At 41.1% G+C, this 16,902-nt stretch overlaps 1 protein-coding gene across 1 annotated transcript; it reads right to left on the bottom strand.

The window, feature by feature from the left end:
• Positions 1–6,110: 6,110 nt before the first annotated feature.
• On the bottom strand, positions 6,111–10,657 carry LOC106584657 (zinc finger protein OZF). Its single transcript, XM_014170157.2, has 2 exons — positions 10,341–10,657; positions 6,111–8,521 (listed from the first exon to the last, which is right to left on the bottom strand). The coding sequence occupies exons 1-2, from the start codon at positions 10,534–10,536 to the stop codon at positions 7,491–7,493; spliced, it is 1,227 nt and encodes a 408-aa protein (XP_014025632.1). The 5' UTR covers positions 10,537–10,657; the 3' UTR covers positions 6,111–7,490.
• Between the last annotated feature and the right edge of the window lie 6,245 nt (positions 10,658–16,902).

The following is a 16,902-nucleotide window of genomic DNA, read 5'->3' as shown; positions in this document are numbered from 1 at the left end:
AAGTCGAGGATCGGTAGGATGGTCAGTTTTACGAGGGTATGTTTGGCAGCATGAGTGAAGGATGCTTTGTTGCGAAATAGGAAGCCAATTCTAGATTTAACTTTGGATTGGAGATGTTTGATGTGAGTCTGGAAGGAGAGTTTACAGTCTAACCAGACACCTAGGTATTTGTAGTTGTCCACATATTCTAAGTTAGAACCGTCCAGAGTAGTGATGCTGGACGGGCGGGCAGGTGCGGGCAGCGATCGGTTGAAGTTTTACTTGTATTTAAGAGCAGTTGGAGGCCACGGAAGGAGAGTTGTATGGTATCTAAGCTCGTTTGGAGGGTTGTTAACACAGTGTCCAAAGAAGGGCCAGAAGTATACAGAATGGTGTCATCTGCGTAGAGGTGGAGAGACTCACCAGCAGCAAGAGCGACATCATTGATGTATACAGAGAAGAGAGTCGGCCCAAGATTTGAACCCTGTGGCACCCCCATAGAGACTGCCAGAGGTCCGGACAACAGGCCCTCCGATTTGACACACTGAACTCTATCAGAGAAGTAGTTGGTGAACCAGGCGAGGCAATCATTTGAGAAACCAAGACTGTTGAGTCTGCCGATGAGGACGTGGTGATTGACAGAGTCGAAAGCCTTGGCCAGGTCAAGGAATACACTGCACAGTATTGTTTCTTATCGATGGCGGTTAAGATATCGTTTAGGATCTTGAGCGTGGCTGAGGTGCACCCATGACCAGCTCTGAAACCAGATTGCATAGCGGAGAAGGTACAGTGGGATTCGATATGGTCGGTAATCTATTTGTTAACTTGGCTTTCGAAGACCTTAGAAAGGCAGGGTAGGATAGATATAGGTCTGTAGCAGTTTGGGTCAAGAGTGTCCCCCCCTTTGAAGAGGGGGATGACCGCAGCTGCTTTCCAATCTTTGGGAATCTCAGACGACACGAAAGAGAGGTTGAACAGGCTAGTAATCGGGGTTGCAACAATTTCGGCAGATCATTTTAGAAATAAAGGGTCTAGATTGTCTAGCCCGGCTGATTTGTAGGGGTCCAGATTTTGCAGCCCTTTCAGAACATCAGCTGACTGGATTTGGGAAAAGGAGAAATGGGGAAGGCTTGGGTGAGTTGCTGTGGGGGGTGCAGAGCTGTTGACCGGGGTTGGGGTAGCCAGGTGGAAAGCATGGCCAGCCGAAGAAAAATGCTTATTGAAATTCTCAATTATAGTGGATTTATCGGTGGTGACAGAGTTTCCTATCCTCAGTGCAATGGGCAGCTGGGAGGAGGTGCTCTTATTCTCCATGGACTTTACAGTGTCCCAGAACCTTTTTGAGTTTGTGTTGCAGGAAGCAAATTTCTGCTTGAAAAAGCTAGCCTTGGCTTTTCTAACTGCCTGTGTATATTTGGTTTCTAACTTCCCTGAAAAGTTGCATATCACGGGGGCTGTTCGATGCTAATGCAGAATGCCACAGGATGTGTTTGTGTTGGTTAAGGGCAGTCAGGTCTGGAGAGAACCAAGGGCTATATCTGTTCCTGGTTCGAAATTTCTTGAATGGGGCATGCTTATTTAAGATGGTGAGGAAGGCATTTAAAAAAAATAACCAGGCATCCTCTACTGACGGGATGAGGTCAATATCCTTCCAGGATACCCGGGCCAGGTCGATTAGAAAGGCCTGCCCGCTGAAGTGTTTCAGGGAGCATTTGACAGTGATGAGTGGAGGTCGTTTGACCGCTGACCCATTACGGATGCAGGCAATGAGGCAGTGATCGCCGGGGTGTTAAGCATGTCCCAGTTTAGGTCACCTAGTAGCACGAGCTCTGAAGATAGATGGGGGGCAATCAGTTCACATATGGTGTCCAGAGCACAGCTGGGGGCAGAGGGTGGTCTATAGCAAGCGGCAACGGTGAGAGACTTGTTTTTAGAGATGTGGATTTTTAAAAGTAGAAGTTCAAATTGTTTGGGTACAGACCTGGATAGTAGGACAGAACTCTGGAGGCAATCTCTGCAGTAGATTGCAACACCACCCCCTTTGGCCGTTCTATCTTGTCTGAAAATGTTGTAGTTAGGGATGGAGAATTCAGTTTTTGGTGGTCTTCCTAAGCCAGGATTCAGACACGGCTAGGACATCCAGGTTGGCAGAGTGTGCTAAAGCAGTGAATAAAACAAACTTAGGGAGGAGGCTTCTAATGTTAACATGCATGAAACCAAGGCTATTACGGTTACAGAAGTCATCAAAAGAGAGCGCCTGGGGAATAGGAGTGGAGCTAGGCACTGCAGGGCCTGGATTCACCTCAACATCGCCAGAGGAACAGAGGAGGAGTAGGATAAGGGTACGACTAAAAGCTATGAGAATTGGTTGTCTAGGACGTCCGGAACAGAGAGTAAAAGGAGCAGGTTTCTGGGGGCGATAAAATAGCTTCAAGGTATAATGTACAGACAAAGGTATGGTAGGATGTGAATAGAGTGGAGGTAAACCTAGGCATTGAGTGATGATGAAAGAGATATTGTCTCTAGAAACATTGAAACCAGGTGATGTCATCGCATGTGTGGGTGGTGGAACTGAAAGGTTGGATAAGGTATAATGAGCAGGGCTTGAGGCTCTACAGTGAAATAAGCCAATAAACACTAACCAGAACAGCAATGGACAAGGCATATTGACATTAAGGAGAGGCATGCTTAGCCGAGTGATCATAAGGGTCCAGTGAGTAGTGAGGTTGGTTGGGGTCACAGCGATTCAGACAGCTAGCCGGGCCATGGGTAGCAAGCTGGCAGAAGATGGAGGTCTGTTATTAGCCACCTCGTACATTTCTGTCGGTAGATTAGTGGGGTTCCATGTGGTAGAGGGGACCAATCCAATTGGCAAAATAGTTATAGTGGCCCAAGAAAATTGTCCGATAGACCTATTCAGATAGCAGCCGATATGCTCAAGACAGCTAACGATTAGCAGGCCGCAGTTAGCAGATGGGCGTTCAGGTTACGTCGCGACGGAGGGGCTGGTTGAATAACTCCCACGGGCAGATAACGTCGGTAGTCCAGTCGTGAACGCCCGGCGGGGCTCCGGATCGGCAGTAAAACGGGTCCGGATAGGTGATTGTAGCCCAGGAGTGGCTGATGGAACTCTTCAGCTGGCTAGCTCCGGAATAATTGGTGTTTGCTCCGGGACCGACGTTAGCCAATAGTCAATCGGATAGCAGCTAGCTAGCTGCAAGATCCAGGTGTAAATGTCCGGAGCTTGCGGTAGAAATCCAGGGATATGGAGAGAAAATAGGTCTGGTATGCTCTGGTCTGAGTCGCGTTGTACAAAACTGGCGATAGCTTTTCGAGCTAAAGGATAGCTGATGTCCGCCAACCGTGGTTAGCTGAATACTTCTGGCTAGCTTCTGTTGTGGATTGTGGATTTCAGATTTGAGGTGAATAATACTTTTTTTTTTAAACAGATTCGCACCACAAATTGGTGAGGCGGGTTGCAGGAGAGTGTTTTAAAGTAGAGTTTTTAGAAAAAATATATAAAAGATATGCGAAGAAAAGATTAGCTATTAGCTATAATCAGCTATGGTTTTTAAAAAGGCATTAAATGAGGCTGAAGGAACTGTTTTGCTGCCAGACAAGGCTCCATTGATGTGTGGCATGTGTAGCGGTGGTAAGGATTCACTCCATGGTGCTGAAAGGAAAGCTCTGCAGTTGGGACAGCTTTATGTAGGCCATAACAGTTTGTGGGCACCGTTTGTCATCGTTATAGGGCAATTAATGCATTGTTTAGTGTTGTGCTGTGGCTTTGCAGGCATGCATAAAAAAATGAAAAAGTTAAGTTTGCCAAAACAAGATTTACATGCTAAAATCGCCACTGAAGGGAAGGACGTGGATCAGAAAACCAGTAAGTATATGGTGAGTGAAGATATTCGCAACGTTGCAGGTAGAAATGTTTGGAGCCGACACGGCTCACAGCTCTACGTGACATTACGCTAAACTTGATCTACAATGCATTTCTATCGGAAGCTATAACGTTGTACCCTCTTGAACAGACCCCAAAACAACAGTAGGAACAGACAATGAGAGAATGGATACAAACACGTGCTACTAGTTACTACACTGAACAAAAATTAAAAAACGCAACATGCAACAATTTCAAAGATTTTAAGGAAATCCGTCAATTGAAATAAATTCATTAGGCCCTAATCTATGGATTTAGATACCTTGAAAAAAAAGGGGGGGGGCGTGGATCAGAAAACCAGTCAGTATCTGGTGTGACCACCATTTGCCTCATGCAAAGCGACATCTCCTTCGCTTAGGGGAGCTGTTGATTGTGGCCTATGGAATGTTGTCCTATTCCTCTTCAATGGCTGTGTGAAGTTGCTGGATATTGGCGGGAATTGGAACACGCTGTCGTACACATCGATCCAGAGCATCCCAAACATGCTCAATGGGTGGCATGTCTGGTAAGGATGCAGGCCATGGAAGAACTTGGACATTTTTAGCTTCCAGGAATTGTGTACAGATCCTTGCGACATGGGGCTGTGCATTATCATGCTGAAACATGAGGTGATGGTGGCGGATGAATGGCACGACAATGGGCCTAAAGATCTCGTCATGGTATCTCTGTGCATTGAATTCCCATCAATAAAATGCAATTGTTTTCGTTGTACAAAGCTTATGCCTGCCCATACCATAAACCCACCGCCACCATGGGGCACTCTGTTCACAATGTTGACATCAGCAAACTGTCCGCCCACATGACGCCATACACGCTGTCTGCAATCTGCCCAGTACAGTTGAACCCGGGATTCATCCGTGAAACCCAGAGTTCTCCAGCATGCCAGTGGTCATCGAAGGAGAGCATTTGCCCACTAAAGTCAGTTACGACGCTGAACTGCAGTCAGGCAAGACCCTGTTGAGAACGAGGGGCAGACAGATGAGCTTCCCAAAGACGGTTTCTGACAGTTTGTGCAGAAATTCTTCGGCTCTGCAAACACACATTTCCATCAGCTGTCTGAGTGGCTGGTCTCAGACAATCCCACAGGTGAAGAAGCCAGATGTGGAGGTCCTGAGCTGGCGTGGTTGCACATGGTCTGCAGTTGTGAAGCCTGTTGGACATACTTTTCTATGGTAGAAAAATTAACATTAAATTATCTGGCAACAGCTCTTGTGGGCATTCCTGCAGTCAGCATGCCAATTGCACACTCCATCAAAACTTGAGACATCTGTGGCATTGTGTTGTGTGACAAAACTGCACATTTTAGAGTTGCCTTTTATTGTCCCCAGCACAAGGTGCACCTGTGTAATGATCATGCTGATTAGTCAGCTTCTTGATATGCCACACCTGTCAGGTGGATGGATTATCTTGGCAAAGAAGAAATGCTCACTAACAGGGATGTAAACACATTTGTGAACAAAATTGAGAGAAATAAGCTTTTTGTGCATATGGTACATTTCTGGGATCTTTTATTTCAGCTCATGAAACATGAGACCAACACTTTACATGTTGCGTTTATATTTTTGTTCAGTGTAATATTACATTTACTATGTTATGTCTTGTCTGAGACCAGGCTGCGGTCACAGGTCTACTGTTAAAGTCTGTGGAAGTCTTCACAAAGATGACTTTATTAGAAACAATTTCTGGTAATCTGTTTTGAAATGCATCTCAGGGTGATGAGTTAGTGGCCAGACTGCTGTTATTGACACATTGAATCAAATGTATACTTTCCAGAAAATATATTTTTCTATTACTTAAGAGCATTACTCATACATTTTCTCCTAAAGCCGCTCATTCATGATCTTGCTTAATTTTGTATGGAGTAATCTGCTCCTGATGAATAATTGATTGTCCCTGATCATCCTATACCTGAAGCCTATACTTTCAGCCTTAAAGCTTATAACTAAAAGACGTTTTTCAATCCGAATTCTTTGCATCTCTTAGTTGTACACATACCACAAAAATCTCATAGAGCGGGCAACTTAAGAAGTCCACTATCACGCAATACTTTAAAAACAATGTCCACTGTTACACTCTTACCTCATACCTTGTTGTCTGTCCTGTGCAGTTGAGGCATTAGAAGGCGTGGGCTTGTTCCAGTGGATCAGTTTTTATGCAGTCGGTGCGAATTGGTTCTCTCTTCAACCAGTTAATTGTACACGTTTATTTCAAAATTATAAAGAACAACTTTTATCAACAATGGCAGCTCAAGATTCACAATTGTGTTTAGTTTGTTAAAATAGAGACCTTGAAAATGTTTTCTGTTGAAAAATAAAAAAATTAAATAAACTATAATTACTGATTATGTAGGCCTAGATCGGCGGTGCACAATTGGCACAGCGTCGTCCGGGTTTGGCCAGGGTAGACCGTCATTGTAAATAAGAATGTGTTCTTAACCGACTTGCCTAGTTAAATAAAGGTTAAATATAAAAATAAAATAAAAAATAAATAAAAAGATCTCTCCCTGGTACAAACAATATCTTTTGAAAAAACGTCCTTCGTCTGTGCTCTGTCCATTTTATTCCCATAAAGTAACCATGTACAACAAACTACAACATGTTTCAAACCTGCTATAAAGTTTCACCACATCACACACCATTAGAACTTTGTTAACAGACATATGACAGTAGCTGTCATGTGTCAGAAAAAAATCATAACAAATTCAATTTCTTAGAAATTAAAAAGAGGAGATTTCACTGAAAATTAAAGTTTGTCATAGGTTTTCAGACTTTAAAAGAAGAATGATGTTGAGCTATGACAACATCTCAGGCAATCTGTTGTGTAAATCCAACCCCTGCACATCGACTCGGTACTGGTAACCCGTGTATATAGCCATGTTATTGTTATTGTTTGTGTATTATTATTTCTCTATATTGTTGGGAAGGTCCTGTAAGTAAGAATTTCACTGTTAGTCTACACCTGTTGTTTACGAAGCATGTGACAAATGAAATTAGATTTGAATCCCAAATGAATGGAAATGTTTAAATGTAACCTTTATTTAACTAGGCAAGTCAGTTTTAAGAACAAATTCTTACTTACAATGATGGCCTAGCGGGGAACAGTGGGTTAACTGCCTTGTTCAGGGGCAGAACGACAGATTTTTACCTTGTCAGCTCAGGGATTTGATCCAGCAACCGTTTGGTTACTGGCCCAACACCCTAACCACTAGGCTACCTGCTGAGAACCATCAAATTTCCTGGTTCGATTTGGTTTCTTATCTTTTCCATTCATTTGGGGGTGAAGGCATATAACTAAATCTACACAACAAATGTTGTGGGATGTGATTTATCTTCACAGACTTCTTCAGTTCTGAAAATGTCTAACTAACTTGGACTTGAGAGAGTAACGTTTGTAAAAAGGGCGTAATAAATACAGTTGATTTGAATTTGATAACGTGCTGTAAAAATGGCCATTGAACAGATTCCCAGATTTCAGACTGTACCAAGAGCCGTGACCTGAGGGGTGTCCTCTTGATATAGTCTCTACCATCCAACAATACATTTTACACAACGTGCATTGTTATGTGTTCTCAGTCATTGGGAATATTTATTCTGTGAGTTCGCAGGTGTCTCTTCAGACTTGCTGCTAACTTCAAGTAAATTCCACACAAATGACATTGAACTCCTTCCCCCGTATGAGTCCTCATATGCACTGTCAGGTTTCCCTTGAGATTGAAGCGTCTGCCACATTCGTTGCAGCGATGTGGTTTCTCCTGTGTGTGAGTCATCATATGCTTCGTCAGGCTTCCCTTCTCGCCGAAGCACTTGCCACATTCTTTGCACTGAAACGGTTTCTCCCCAGTGTGAGTCCTCGTATGCTTCGTCAGGTCTGACTCGCAGTAGAAAGCCTTGTCACATTCTTTGCACGGATGCGATTTTTCCCCAGTGTGATTTTGCCTATGCAGTTTCAGACGACCTTTTGTCGACAAGCATTTCCCACACAAATCACATTTAAAAATCAGCCCTGTATGAAGATTAACCATATGATTTTTCAGGCTTTCCTTGTGAAAGAAACGTTTGCCACATACGGTGCAGCGATGTGGTCTCTCCACTGTGTGAATCTTCATGTGTCGGGTCAGGTATCGGTTTAAGGCGAAACACTGGCCACATGTATCGCACATGTACGGTCTGTCTTCACTGTGCCGCAACTGCAGGTGCCTTTTCAGACCACTTGCTGTCGCAAAGTATTTTACGCACACATCACACTTCAGATCCGTCAACTCACTGGCTTCTTTTCTTGGCCGTCCTCTTCGTCTCTTTGACCCCGACAGAGGTATTCTCTTCTCCACTCCATCCGCTTTTCCGCTATTACTTTCATCATTGTCACTTTCTGGTTTTACTTCAGAGGGGGGCTGATAATCAGAATCAACCAGTGACTCTCTGTTGCCATCAGATTCTCTGTTGCCGTCGCCATCAGATTCTCTTTGGTTCTCTACCGTTACGATGTTGAAAGAGTTCCATGTAGACTCTTCGGTATCAGACTCCACTGGCCCCAGATCGGAGCTCCACTCCTGCTGCCCCGAATTAACCTTCTCTTCAGAGACAGTGAGCCGCTGGAGGTCTGGAGGAAAGGAGAAAGGATGAAATTTGATGAAAACTTAAAATGCTGAAAAGAGACAAGAAATAGGGCTCTACCTCTATTTCCTGTCTTGTTGTGTCAGATGTAAGTGAAGTTACATAAACAAATGTATTTGAAAACCAGCTATAGGCTAAGGCTAACAAAGGCTGAGTACTGAGGCTAACTGAGTACGGTGGTAATCCAACAGTTAGCTTTTGTTTGTGAATTTTTTATTCATTATTGGACTGAACACGCATGATGCGTCCCAGTAAATAGCCCAGGTATTATCAACTTCACATCGCCTACCTTACCCAATATATCAGACTTTTAAACAAATTCTTGATATACAGTCTGAAACTAATGACTGGGTAAATCCATATGAATTCAATCGCTTTTTGACAGTGTACCTTTTGATTTAAACAACAAAAACCTCCCATTCATGTTTGTCCACGGAAAAAGTGGCAAAACATTGTCAAAACATTCAGAAGATCAAGGTGCTCAAAGTTCACCCATTTTGCATACCCCACCATACCATGAGACATCCATGTCTTCTTCACTGGAAAAGATACAGGCGTCCTTCCTAACTCAGTTGCCAGAGAGAAAGGAAACCGCTCAGGGATTTCTCCATGAGACCAATTGTGACTTTAAAACAGTTACAGAGTTTATTGGCTGTGATAAGAGAAAACAGAGGATGGATCAACATTGTAGTTACTTCACAATACTAACAAAATTGACCAACCTGGTCTAAAAACATTTCATATTATTCTGTATTTATTTTACCTTTATTTAACTAAGCAAGTGTACAAATTCTTATTTTTGATGACGGCCTAGGAACAGTGGGTTAACTGCCTGTTCAGGGGCAGAACGACAGATTTGTACCTTGTCAGCTCGGGGATTTGAACTTGCAACCCTTCGGTTGCTAGTCCAACGCTCTAACCACTAACCTACCTGCCACCTCTACACTCTAACCACTAGGCTACCTGCCATCTCTACACTCTAACCACTAGGCTACAAACGCAACATGAGGTATGGTTACTTAAGACAAAAACAAAAAAGGTGTTTGGTCGGGGTGGATCTGTGGGCGTATAACGCGAACGTCTCGCAACTCAAAGATTGTGAGTTTGAATCTCATCACAGACAACATAAGATTTTAGCTACTTTTCAACTACTTACAGTACATTCGTAAAGTATTCAGACCCCTTCCCTTTTTCCCACATTTTGTTAAAATTACAACATTATTCTAAAATGGATTAAAAAATAAATAAAAATCCCCTTCAATCTACACACAATACCCCATAAAGTCAAAGCAAAAACTGTTTAAGAAAAACAAAGAAATATATATATATAAAAAAAATATTTAATAGAGACCTTGGTGATTGTATGAGTGTAGTCAGATTGAATACATTAGGATATGTTACTGACATTGAACAGATTATATAGCCTACTAGGCAGATGTGTTAAACATTGTGTTTAATTTGTAGCATAGGCCTATGAATTGGGCTAATAATATGTTCTGTTCTGCCGACTATTAGCTGAGAAAAACACACAGGAGTTCCCATACCGGGAATAAATAAAACTTACTTTCACCCCTGAAAATACAGTTGAATCACGTTTTTGATTGCACTGGACCTTTAACCATTTTAAACGTCAACTCAATAGGGTGATGTCAGTTGGACGTCCCAAGGATCTCGGATTACTTTTAGTCAGTAGCTAGATAACTATGTGACTAAATTACGTATTACTCAAAGCCTCTCAAATCAAATGACACAAATTAGGCTACAATGTAAAATGATTGTCAAATAAGAGAGACGTAGTCACAAACCTGCTAATCTATGCAACTTTATCTCTGGTTTGAAAACCAAATCCAGCAGTCTTCGTAGACGTGCATTCGCCTGTTCCAAACGGGATATTTCTTCCTGGTACTCTGCGATCGTTTTTTTAACTACAACAGATATCTCCAAAGGAACTGCTTTTAATTGTTCGTTAAGAAACACATTGAGCTGCTGAAGTTTAGACATTTTAGGGAGGAAAGGGATAAGTGGGAGAAAGTATAGTTATTTGCTATTCAAGTGTCACTATAACTACGGGTTTGAGAAACAGGAAATTACGTTGTTCTTCTTTGCATTTGTTTGGCGGATCGCAACAAAGTGGAAAGTTGCACATACCGCCGCTTACTGTACTGGAGTGTGAGGCCGCTCACGGTCTACCTACACAACTATATTCTGTTACCTAAACCTGTATAAATCCCTACAAACCTCAGTAACCTCATCCCCTTACCCCAAACCCCATCCAACCTGTCTGACCTTATCAAACAAACCCTCCCTCCCTAAATCATACAGTTCACATTATAATAAACATGTTCAACAGTTATCTCTACCATACACCCATCACCAGTGCTTCATTTGAGCCGTATTGGAATGCTTCGTTCCGGAACCTATTTGGCCGGATCCGATACCTCTCGTGGCATGAAAAATAATTTGCACTTTTTGCAACGTAAAGATTATAATTAAAGCGATTAAATTTAATTATAGTGGCCTCTTCGTTAATTGTCCCCCCGGGCCTGATATTCTAAAAGTTGATTCGGGTTGAGTCGGCCCGGCGCGCCTGCTTTCACACAGAACCAGAATGAGATTCACTTTCAATGATCTCTCGCCCTCTCTCTGCTCTGATAGCCATGAGCCTGCAACTCTCATCTCTCCAGCCTTGCACCTTTCGGTTACTGGCTCAACGCTCTTGTCCACTAGGCTACCTGTCGCTGATTGCATGGCTGTGTGCTTGATTCTATACACCTGTCAGCAACGAGTGTGGCTGAAATAACCGAAACAACACTAATTTGAAGGGCTGCCCACATACTTGTCTATGTATAGTGTATAATATTTTGTTCTCTATCCATGGAATTAGTCCACTGTGCCACCAGGATGGAGTTAGTGTTTCATGTTTTTTTTTACGCATATAAAGCTGTTTATTTTTGTCTATTCAAACATACCCCATTTCAGAGGAAACAACCACTCATTAAGATCAGATATGGCCAATTAGTGAGCGTGACCAACACCTGAAAACACGTAACAAGACAGAGGATAGAGAAAGTTTTGTTGATACTGACCACGTAATTGATGTGTGTTTTTAAATAATATTCTTAAAACTAAAGTTATCTTAACGTTATCGGGGGAAAATGAAAACATAACTTTAAATAGAACCACGAGGAAATGTTATGCTGAAGTATGGGAATTCCCTCAGAACAATGTTGTTTCTTAACATTCTTGGAACAATTTGAGAACATGACTTTAAGTAGAAGCCTTTAAGTAGAAACCTGTAGGAAACGTTATGCTGAAGCACTAAAATTACACAGAACGTTGTTTCTTAATGTTCTCTGAACTACTTGAGAACATTCCCAATATCAAACCAGTAGGGCAATGTTCCTGGAAAATTAACTAAATTGAAATGAAATGTAACCATGTTTGAACTTTTAGGAAAACGTTCTGTTAAAGTAATTAAAGTTTCTTAAATACGCTGAGAATGTTCCAGCGCCAAGCAACTATCCTGCACCATTCTCAGGAAGTTGTGGAAAGGTTGTATGCAAAATAACCATATGACAACCACGCTCTCACCAAGCTCCAAGAAACATATATTCTCAGAACATTATGTGCTAGCTGGGAAATGTCTTATTTTCAAATATTTGAATGCAAACTGATGTTCCAATGTCTGTTTAGGTTTGTGTGACGCCGATAAATTTATGGTATCAGATTTTATGTATAGAACATGTTTGGGAGTCCTCGAAGGATTTCCATTGGGAATTGTTTATGCCTGTTGCCGCCAGCAGGGGGCGCAGAAGGAGCCCCAAGTGTGATACGTTACAAAGTTGTATTTTTACAGTAAAAGACAATTGCTCCAAAGGTGTTGTTGAACAAAACTTTCTTTACAAATTTGCCCATGTTAGAAGTGGTCAGAAAGTAACTTTTTGGACCTGAATGTCCAAATATTTAGGAGATAGAGGTGCTCAAAGTTTACTCATTTTGCATACTCCACCCTATCATGAAACATCCATGTCTTCATCACTGGAAAAATTAAAACGGTTGAGTTTGATATAATTAAAAAAAGTTTACAAAAAGGGTTGTCAAACTATTTGATAATTTCTTGAAAAAAGCCCAACAGTTTTCATAAAAAGTATGTCGTTTTTGAACCTTTAATTTAAGGTATATTATCTAAAAACGTGTGGAATCAGATTTTTTTTCTCCATTTTGCATATGTTGTAGCTTTGATCCTATTTTACATAATCTGAGGTGTTAATGTTGTGCCCTCCATTGGTTGAGACACAGCGTGCTCTTGAATACAGGGTGGGTGTCATGTTTTGGCTGATAAATGTATTAAAATGGGAATAAAATGGACATTTCACATTTCAAATGGTAGCACAAAGATGGTTGGAGGTCCACACATCAGAGAATGTTGACTTGAATGGGAATATCAGTTGTTTTAAATTATACTATCAATCTTCAATAGGAAACCTAATGTAATTGCTGAAATATACATAAGTATTAAAAGTAAAAGTATAAATCATTTAAAAGACAGCACCATTTTATTGTTTTTAGAATGTAAGGATAGCCAGGGGTACACTCCAACATTCAGACATTATTTACAAAAGATGCATTTGTGTTTAGTGAGTCCGCCAGTCCAGAGTTCTCTTGATAAGTGTGTGAATTTGATCATTTTCCTGTCCTGCTAAACATTCAAAATGTAACAAGTACTTTTGGTTGGCAGGGAAAATGTTTGGAGTAAAAAGTGCAATATTTGTTTTTAGGAATGCAGTAAAGTAAAAGTTGTCAAAAATATAAATAGTAAATTGAAGAACAGATACCCCCAAAAACAACTTAAGTACTTTACACCACTGATTAAACCCGATCAAACGGGATTTCTAAAAAACAGGTTCTCATCGGAAAATGTCAGACGACCATTTGATGTTATCAACCATTTAAAGGAGCACAAGACTGCTTTTATACTGTTGATGCTGATGCTGAGAAGGCGTTCGACAGAGTGGAATGGAGTTTCCTATTCTCTGTTTTGCAAAAATGTAATATGGGTGCTAATTTCAACAAACGGGTCAAAGCAATTTATTACCAGTCCCAGAGCTATGGTCTCCACCAATGGTTTAAGTTCACAATAATTTCCCCTGAGTAGAGGAACCCGGCAAGGCTGTCCTCTGTCTCCTCTTCTCTTCTATGTTAACTGTACATTATGATGCTAACTGTACAGTATAATGCTAACTGTACATTATGACGCTAACTGTACAGTATAATGCTAACTGTACATTAGGATGCTAACTGTACAGTATAATGCCAACTGTACATTATGATGCTAACTGTACATTATGATGCTAACTGTATAGTATAATGCTAAGTGCGCATTATGACGCTAACTGTACATTATGATGCTAACTGTACATTATGACGCTAACTGTACATTATGATGCTAACTGTACATTAAGTGCATTTGCTACTGATAATTGTACCTGCTGCTATTTGGTATTTTAATTTGTTTAAAATTCTATATAATGTATGTAAATGTTATATTATTTAATTTGTACAATTTTTTTGTCTTTATAATTGTTATGGGAAAAAAACATATAAAAAATCAATTAAAATAAAATGGAACGACCCCAAAGCAAATAATGAGATGGAAAATATCCATCAATGTAATGACCTAGTCTACATGAGGGGCTCATCAAAACATCTGATTGGCATCAGTGCTAGTTGTAGAATATGTCCCAAATGGTACGCTGTTCAGGGGCGGAAATCCCGGGGGGGACGGGGGGGACACAACCCCCCATCATGAGAAAAATATGATTTGTCCCCCCCAATATATCACTGAAACATAACTATGTAATTTAAATAATTTAAATAATACGCAAAGAAAGCAATTGTGCTGATTATAGACACTTAATAGCGCGTTAAGTTTCAAAAGATTGCGACCCCCCCACCCTTTGCCTCACAATGGTTTGATCCACTGCCAGTTCCTTAGTTGGCAAGGTAACAGAGGGGTGGTATCCACTGTCTGAAAGGCACTCAATGAACGTAACTGATGTGAGGTTAATCCAGTCAATCGCGCACACACACTAGCTGAATATGCAGAGCTAGCGCGCAAATATTAACTATTAAGCTAGCTAGTACCTATTCCATTTATGTGGCCTCGTCAAAGATGGAATCTTTGCTATCGTCAATTTATTCCAAGATCAGCATGCAGATGATGTAAATTAGTGCTTCAAAGTCCCTGTGATAAGGTTAGCGATAAACTGAAGTCCAAACTGGTCTCGGTACAAAAGCTAAATTGTCGCAAGGGAACTTTTATTTATTTATTTTATTTCACCTTTATTTAACCCGGGTAGCAAAGATTATAGCAAACACCACTGAAACGGAATTGGTGCTCGCTAGCTTTGCAAATTCAGCTATTGTTGGAAGCCAGCCAATATGAAACAAACTATTAAAATTACAAAAGGTTGCAGCATATGTTGTGTAAATGGTGAACTCATACAGCTGTCAACTCTTGTCATTTTAATCCGTTTCACATTTGCTAGCTACCTTTTAGATCAAAGCCCAAATAGAATGATAAAAGATAAGATGATAGAAGCCCATCTCCTACTGTAAATAACCTACACACTGTGTGTGTGTGTGTGTGTAGCCAGCCAGCCAGGTAGAAAAATGGCAGAAAAATAAAAGACGGACATCAGAGTATTTTTCAGTACACCAAAACGCAAAGTAAGAACCCTAGTAGCCTAATATCTCAAAGACTAGTTGATAAAATGTTCATAAGAAAGAAATGAAATTCTAATGGAAATGTTTCACAATGATGTCATTAGGCAGAGCAGGCAACAGATGGCACACAGACAGCAGAGTTGGGGACAGATATGCAGCGACAGACTGGCAGAGACAGGGAGTCTCAGGTAAGTTTGTTGAGTCTTTGTTTGGCAACATTATGAAAGGTTCTCAATTTTTTGGACTTGTAAAATAGGAACATAATTGGAAAATGTCATGGATACCCCCACTCTCAACTTAAACTGGTGACTGAACTAAGATTTGTTAAAGGCAATGGTATTGCTGTTGTGATTATTTGTGTCGTTTTGGGTACCGGTAGTTAGGAGTACGGCAAACACCTTATTTCTTTGGTTCCTCAATATACATTTACCATATTACAATGTAGACTATGTGTTACAGCACTACTTTTGGTGTCCCCCTCAGGAATTGCTCTTGAGAACATTTCATGTAATTGTCCCCTCCAAAGTTGATATCAGATTTTCGCCCCTGACGCTGTTCCTTATAGACAACTGAGATCTCAGCTTTCCTTCGGGTTCCCAAGTGGCGCAGCGGTCTAAGACATGATGTCTCAGTTGCAAGAGGTGTGACTTCAGTACCTGGTTCAAATGAAGGCTCCATCACATCTGGCTGTGATTGGGAGTCCCGTAAGGGTTTAGCTGGGGTAGGCTGTCATTGTAAATACGAATTTGTTCTTAATTGACTTGCCTAGTTAAATAAACAAATGAGGTGACAGTACAGAATGTCACCTTTTATTTGAGTGTATTTTCATACATTTCTGTTTTACTGTTTAGAAATGAAAGCCCTTCATTTATCTAGTCCCCCCATTTGAAGATCAAGCTTGTGACTTTACAAGCCTTTTGGGATATATATATAACAGCTTGTTTTGGTTGCGTTTCAGATTACTTTGAATGAATTCAGAGGTCGTTTTAACGTTTTTCACAGAGAAAAAAGGATACAACGCATATGAAATATCTTGCTGCATGTTGTAAACGCAGATCTGAAATGGTTGTTATTGTAATTTTTTCAGCATCAGACTCATTTAGCGCTACTGGAATTTGTAATAATTTATGTCAATTGACAGTTGATAGTAGGATCGGATGATAGGCTTCAGGCTACTCATGATCGGGAAAAAAACTGAAGTGTTTTAATATAGATGTTGGCAAAATACCTCCCTGCACTTTCTCATTGCAAAAAAATCAGCAGATTTAGACCAGCAAGCGGAGGGTTGTGCGTGTGCCATCTCTGTGCCCGTGCGTCCTCAATTTGCAGCGGGCAGCCACGAGCCACGTTACTGTCACTCAGTCAGAATGCCCGTCCGTTTTATATTTTTCCCCTACCCTTGCCCCGCTTGTTAGATACTATGCACATTGACAGCAAACGTCATCGCCATGTGATTTATCGTATGGACAGGCAGCTGTGATCTAAGTGATCAGACCTAAAACATGCGAGGAAAAGTTATCGGGTGAAATTATGAAGCGAGTGGACAGAAATACTGTTTCGCTCTATCCAATCAGAGCAGCAGGATCTACGTACAGCCCGCCCTTCTCTTTACAGACAGGCAAACTAGCCAGTTGAGTTATT

This window comes from Salmo salar, chromosome ssa23 (genome assembly GCF_905237065.1).
Source record: "Salmo salar chromosome ssa23, Ssal_v3.1, whole genome shotgun sequence".
NCBI lineage: Eukaryota > Metazoa > Chordata > Actinopteri > Salmoniformes > Salmonidae > Salmo > Salmo salar.
The sequence above is the reverse complement of the archived record's forward strand: the minus strand, read 5'-3'. Positions and strand labels throughout refer to the sequence as shown.